General features: G+C 37.8%; 1 protein-coding gene across 2 annotated transcripts in view; it reads right to left on the bottom strand.

The window, feature by feature from the left end:
- The window catches only part of LOC144981031 (WD repeat and FYVE domain-containing protein 2-like), a 23,877-nt gene extending 16,764 nt beyond the window's left edge, over positions 1-7,113 (bottom strand). The window contains exons 1-3 of one of the 2 annotated variants that reach the window (XM_078929111.1): positions 6,908-7,113; positions 5,352-5,419; positions 3,953-4,026 (exon numbers count right to left, since the gene is read on the bottom strand). In XM_078929111.1, coding sequence (XP_078785237.1) covers positions 3,953-4,026; positions 5,352-5,419; positions 6,908-7,074 — 309 coding nt within the window. In that variant the 5' untranslated portion in view covers positions 7,075-7,113. The remainder of the gene's footprint in view (positions 1-3,952; positions 4,027-5,351; positions 5,420-6,907) is intronic. The other variant, XM_078929112.1, reaches the window with a different exon arrangement.
- Between the last annotated feature and the right edge of the window lie 326 nt (positions 7,114-7,439).

The raw sequence follows: 7,439 nt of genomic DNA, 5'->3' as shown, positions 1-7,439 counted from the left end.
AAGAGGATTCAAAATTATGAGGGCATATAGTTTATTCCAAGTAGTAACCTTTTTCTCCTTATTGACCAACTCCATTCAAAACGAACACACTATCCATACATGTTATATAGAATCATCTCCTTTCCTCCAAGAAAACACATTTAGTCATTGTCTTATAAAGTCATCTGATATACCATTGAACTCCAGTCAGTCAAATTTAGAGATAAAACAATTGAATAACAACCAGAGTCAAATCAGTACAACGCCACAGGCATACCACAGCAAGATCATTTAATTTTTGGGAAATCACTGCCATATATATCTGGACGCTTCAGTCTATAAAAAGTTAACACATTCACTTGTGCACAAAAGGAGAACTTGAACTTACATTATATTACAACATGCAAGAATACCCTAAACATTGACACCTATATGACACTATAAAGTCGGCATTTCCTGAGACAACCACACAAAAGCAGTACCGTATACATCTTCAAACTATAATGCCTAACAGTCATAAAAAATATAATTTTGACTTGAATCGTAAGGGATTTAAGTATAGAAAAAAAGTTATCAAGCCATTAAAAAGTTGGCTTTCAAATGTGCCCAAAACTCATAATATTTAAATCAGTGAAATGCTTAAAAAATAATATTAATATTATTTTCGTCTAATGGTTTATATTTTATTCCTAAACTGATATTTGGACATAATTCATGGCATGGAATACTATGGGAGAGAAAATAAGGATCTCACCAAGTCATGCCAAATAAGAAATTTACACTAAAAAATTCATATCTTTTAAGGTTTTACTGCCCGGAATACAAAACTTGGCATGTGTCAAGATCATCATTTTTACTTTATATTGATGCTTGTTTCAATCATTTTCTGCCGCTGGGAATTAAAATATTGATATGCAAATTACAACAAATTAATTTCATTGATAGCTCAAAAACCACTAAATTGACACCTCTCTTATGAGCAGCCTTAAGAGGATACATTATTATAAACCATGGCATATGATGAAAGAAACCTTTGCTTTGCTTGTGGTGAGGGAACAATTTTCATATTTGTGTTAGCAACTGAGCAATACCATGAAATATTGCAACAATTAATTACCATCAGCAGTATCACAGATTCCTACTGACCGCTACCTGTTCCACCCATGGGTTGACCCCACTAATGGGGTCAGGTTGACCTAACACTGAAATACCGCTCAGAGGGGGAAATGCCACACAGTGTGAGACATGGAGTATGCTCCAGTGTATGGGGTGAATTTTTAATTCAGAAAAGTGAGTGGAGCAGGCACTTATGTTGGTAACAACAAGATATGAAGTGAGTAGAAAAGTGCCAGAAGACAATAGAGAATAAAAAATTTTTTCGCGGCGGTGGTGGGGTTTGAACCTGCGACCTTATTGGTACGACAACTCCGCCTGGCAGGTGAGAGCGTGGCTCTACCGTGTGAGCTATCCACGAACACAAAAATATTCGTTTCAAACCCAAAGTCATTTCTAGATCCCTCTCTCACCCACTTCTTGAGATCGCCGATTCGTTCACCACCATCGCGAAGTAATTTTGACCAGCAGTTAAGCTTAATAGCCAATATTCTCATCACAAACATATAACATAGAAACGATTGAGACATGGAGTATGCTCCGGTGTATGGGGTGAATTTTTAATTCAGAAAAGTGAGTGGAGCAGGCACTTATGTTGGTAACAACAAGATATGAAGTGAGTAGAAAAGTGCCAGAAGACAATAGAGAATAAAAAATTTTTTCGCGGCGGTGGTGGGGTTTGAACCTGCGACCTTATTGGTACGACAACTCCGCCTGGCAGGTGAGAGCGTGGCTCTACCGTGTGAGCTATCCACGAACACAAAAATATTCGTTTCAAACCCAAAGTCATTTCTAGATCCCTCTCTCACCCACTTCTTGAGATCGCCGATTCGTTCACCACCATCGCGAAGTAATTTTGACCAGCAGTTAAGCTTAATAGCCAATATTCTCATCACAAACATATAACATAGAAACGATTGAGACATGGAGTATGCTCCGGTGTATGGGGTGAATTTTTAATTCAGAAAAGTGAGTGGAGCAGGCACTTATGTTGGTAACAACAAGATATGAAGTGAGTAGAAAAGTGCCAGAAGACAATAGAGAATAAAAAAAATTTTCGCGGCGGTGGTGGGGTTTGAACCTGCGACCTTATTGGTACGACAACTCCGCCTGGCAGGTGAGAGCGTGGCTCTACCGTGTGAGCTATCCACGAACACAAAAATATTCGTTTCAAACCCAAAGTCATTTCTAGATCCCTCTCTCACCCACTTCTTGAGATCGCCGATTCGTTCACCACCATCGCGAAGTAATTTTGACCAGCAGTTAAGCTTAATAGCCAATATTCTCATCACAAACATATAACATAGAAACGATTGAGACATGGAGTATGCTCCGGTGTATGGGGTGAATTTTTAATTCAGAAAAGTGAGTGGAGCAGGCACTTATGTTGGTAACAACAAGATATGAAGTGAGTAGAAAAGTGCCAGAAGACAATAGAGAATAAAAAAAATTTTCGCGGCGGTGGTGGGGTTTGAACCTGCGACCTTATTGGTACGACAACTCCGCCTGGCAGGTGAGAGCGTGGCTCTACCGTGTGAGCTATCCACGAACACAAAAATATTCGTTTCAAACCCAAAGTCATTTCTAGATCCCTCTCTCACCCACTTCTTGAGATCGCCGATTCGTTCACCACCATCGCGAAGTAATTTTGACCAGCAGTTAAGCTTAATAGCCAATATTCTCATCACAAACATATAACATAGAAACGATTGAGACATGGAGTATGCTCCGGTGTATGGGGTGAATTTTTAATTCAGAAAAGTGAGTGGAGCAGGCACTTATGTTGGTAACAACAAGATATGAAGTGAGTAGAAAAGTGCCAGAAGACAATAGAGAATAAAAAAAATTTTCGCGGCGGTGGTGGGTTTGAACCTGCGACCTTATTGGTACGACAACTCCGCCTGGCAGGTGAGAGCGTGGCTCTACCATGTGAGCTATCCACGAACACAAAAATATTCGTTTCAAACCCAAAGTCATTTCTAGATCCCTCTCTCACCCACTTCTTGAGATCGCCGATTCGTTCACCACCATCGCGAAGTAATTTTGACCAGCAGTTAAGCTTAATAGCCAATATTCTCATCACAAACATATAACATAGAAACGATTGAGACATGGAGTATGCTCCGGTGTATGGGGTGAATTTTTAATTCAGAAAAGTGAGTGGAGCAGGCACTTATGTTGGTAACAACAAGATATGAAGTGAGTAGAAAAGTGCCAGAAGACAATAGAGAATAAAAATTTTTATTCTCTATTGTCTTCTGGCACTTTTCTACTCACTTCATATCTTGTTGTTACCAACATAAGTGCCTGCTCCACTCACTTTTCTGAATTAAAAATTCACCCCATACACCGGAGCATACTCCATGTCTCAATCGTTTCTATGTTATATGTTTGTGATGAGAATATTGGCTATTAAGCTTAACTGCTGGTCAAAATTACTTCGCGATGGTGGTGAACGAATCGGCGATCTCAAGAAGTGGGTGAGAGAGGGATCTAGAAATGACTTTGGGTTTGAAACGAATATTTTTGTGTTCGTGGATAGCTCACACGGTAGAGCCACGCTCTCACCTGCCAGGCGGAGTTGTCGTACCAATAAGGTCGCAGGTTCAAACCCCACCACCGCCGCGAAAAAAAAATTTTTTATTCTCTATTGTCTTCTGGCACTTTTCTACTCACTTCATATCTTGTTGAACTCCTTGGCCAAGCGCATTCTATCTATATATTTTATTGAGAAAGGTGAATATATAATCCATATTAATCCAAAAACCAAAAATTTCATATCTCTGACCATTTTAATATAAAATTCACTTTTCAGCATCAGTTCAGTGTAGATGACTGGTCACAAAAACAAAAGATTTACCGTGATTGTTCCATTGTCTTGACCTACAAATAGCCTTCTAGTCGTTGGGCAGTAATCTAAAGATACAGCTTCAGCTGAAATAGTAGAGGAAGATAAAAGAAATAATATTAATAATTCCAATTTTTTTAGCATTGATTTATTTGCTGCGTTCATTATCCATCATTCATGCATTCATTAAGCTGAAAAAAATGTCATTAAACAATACAAAATGTGAAATGTTTGGTAAACATGGTCAAATTCAGTAATTTATAAATTTTCATTTCTTTTTCAACATTTTATTGCCTGTGCTATAAATATGCCCCAGCTCCTGATCATGTCTTTTATCTATATCAATAAAAGAGTAAATCTCTGTGTGTTGCCTAAAGGGAAAACCAGACTACTTTCTACTGTAGAAATTAGTCAGTTCAATAACATTTCTATTGTGCAGCTATGTGGTATGACAATCGCTTTCGGATCGGAAGGTCCTGGGTTTGAGCCTCACTCAGCGCACAGTTGAGTCCTTGGAAAATGCTCTTTACTCAGATTCTCCGTACTCTGGTGTAAAATGAGTACCTGGCTGGTAACAGTGTTCTGTTTGTTGGAAAAAAAATTGTAATTTTGCCTAACAGGTGTCATGTCTCGTTCTACATGTTACGTGTTGCTGTTGGTCAGGGACCCATTGTAAAGCGCTTTGAGCATGTTTAGTGGATGTTGCGCGATATAAAAACTCAAGTTAAGAGTTAACTTTTCTATCCATCTGATGCAAGACATTGAAATTTTTGGGATTTAGATGATTTTACAATGGCCATATCATTTTTTGAAATCATTTTTATTTGATCCCTAAGATTTATGACATCATTTTAAACCAGAGGCAAGGAAGTCAGGTGCAGTGTGTGCAGATTCACCATCAAATGCTACCCAATCACAATACACACAGACATTCTTCAAAGGTAAAAAGCACAACCGTGAACATTGTGGTTTGATGCGTTGATTATAAATTTATACTTATCCAAGACTTTATTCACCCTGTCCACTCTCTCCTCCTTTCAATAGATTGTATAGATGGAACAACGTTGACGTCAATCAGCACTTTGTTATTGATTTTGGATCCCTAGTTGAGGGATTAGTTCTCATTAAAATATATCAATCAGACATATATCCAAAACTGATGGCCTATGAACCACTTTTTAATGCATTAATTGAAACTCAAAAATCTATCTAGAAGTATAAGATTAGATAATTTAAAAAGTTGAGCTTTTATACAGGGCAATATCCACTAAACGTGCTCAAAGCACTTTACAGGGGGTCCCTAGCCAACAGCAACACGAAATGTGTAGGATGAGACATATCCCGGTATAATCTTTTAATTTGTATCATTTATAAATAATCTACCAATAACTTAAAATGTTAAAAAACTTACTTGGCATAGAATGACAAATACTTGGCCAAAACTGGCCGGAATCACGTTTGAGCCAAACACGGAGGGTCCTGGAAAATAATACAAAATAATGATGACGCTTATCTGACCAAAATGAAAACTAATTTGATGATAACTTAATTCTGACCTAATTCTTTCTTTCTAAATGCGTGATAACATTCGTTTTATTTAATTCACCCCCCCCCCCCAATAATCACACATTAAAAAATTCCTTAAAATCAGGTTTTAAATTAAACAGTATTACTTTGAAACCAATACATATTCCATCATAAACAGCAAAGTAAAGTCTAGAAACCTGTAAACATTTTTAAATGCTTGCTTTGCAAAGGGTGTCAAACAAGTAATTGTGAGAAATAGTAGTAGTCCTCCAGAGCCATTTGGCAGTTATTTATCCTGGTTTCTATAGCGTGAAACGGACAATTGCAATTGCTTGCTACCCTCTGGATAGGACGCTAGCCTATTGCAAAGTACTTTCCACCTGATCTAATGGACTGAGACCAAGCTACCCAATCACTGCTGGGTGGACAGGGGGTTTCAAAAAAATCTCGACTGCACCCGAGATTGATCTTGGTCCCTTTGTGTGTGAAGCCAGTGCTCTATCAACTGAGCTATCAGGACCCCAATTGGGGGAAAATGAAAGAAATGATGGGTCACCTGATGATGTTGTACATAATATGAGTGGTAGGTACAGAGGTGTTTCATGCAGCCATGTTAAACTCTTAACAGTGACTTTAAAGGGAAGGCGAATATATCTCCAATTTGACTGAACTTGAACGAAGGAGACGCCTTCTTGTGAGACACTGATATTATGACAGTCTATTTGGATTGACAACTGACTGACATCTCTCGGGAGGCCTTCCATAGGTTCTTCGAGGTAGCATCTCTTTAAATTAGCATTTTCAATGTGGATCTTTTCCAGGCGTATTTATTTATTCAATTTGTCAATATATATAGGCCTAGTATAGTAGCATTTTAAAAACTCTAGAACTAAAACAAACTTTGATAGTGATAGGTTTTTTTTTTCTTCTTACTATTAATATTAATATCAAGTAAGGAAGGTTGGCTTGTCGGACAAGTTTTCCTATTTTTTCCTATTAGTATTAGAGTTAGTTATAGTTATAGTTGATATAAGTTATAGGTCTAAGTAAAGGTCCTGGGGTATTTGTTCTTCGTAGCAGGGTTAGATAAAGGTACTAGTCACTTGGTTTTATTAGAGTCAGTTAAAGGAATACTTGGGACTTGGCTTGGTTGGGCTTGGGTTGTTTCTTACTTTTAGATCGAGAAGCTTTCAGAATTCAGAAGGCTCCACAATAGTAAGCGCTGTGGTTATTCAAAGATAGGTTCCGTCTTCTTTTGGCGAGGGTATTTATTTTTACTGTACAAATTAGACGTTGGGCAAAGACGCAATCCCAGTTCCAGTTTCATTTTCAAAGAATCAGAGAAAGTGAAAGTGAAAGACAAAATCAAAATTGGATTGTTGTGGATTTGAAGTGAGTTAGAGTTAGGGCTAATCATTTTGGTTACATTTGACAACTTACTTGTCATCGCTGACACTAATAACTCCGTCTTCTTTAGGAATTATTCGAGCCATGTTTATTATGTCGGGACATCCTTCAATTTTTCCAATCAATATCGGTTTTCTTGTATTACCCTTTTGGCTAGAATCGTTTTCGTTTATTTCGGCAGCCATCTTGTCAGTTGTCATTGTCACGTGATAAGAAGACCCAATGATGGGACAAAGAGAAAGAGAATGAACAAAAAGACTTCTTGTGGATTAGTTTCCGGTGGGCGTCTGTGGTTAGTAAAATAAAAGGGGGCGTTGACCGCAGAGACGAAAATACATTGTTATTCTTACGTCACTAGGGAAATCAGTACACGCAACACGTCAGATTTTTTTTTGTTTTGTTTATTTTTTACAGATTAGATTAGATCAGATTTACAAAAAATAAAAAACAACAAAGATTACAATTTGTGATTTGAATCGTCATCGTCGTTGATGTCACATTGCTGTTATTTTTTTTTTTGTCGTGATGGCGTCTGGTAGCAGACAGCGGCGTAGCCTGGTCATTT

This window comes from Berghia stephanieae, chromosome 10 (genome assembly GCF_034508935.2).
Source record: "Berghia stephanieae isolate SIO BIC M18660-M18661 chromosome 10, UCSD_Bste_1.3, whole genome shotgun sequence".
In the NCBI taxonomy this organism is placed as follows: Eukaryota; Metazoa; Mollusca; class Gastropoda; order Nudibranchia; family Aeolidiidae; genus Berghia; species Berghia stephanieae.
Note: the sequence above shows the minus strand (reverse complement) of the source record. Positions and strands in the feature narration are given on the sequence as shown.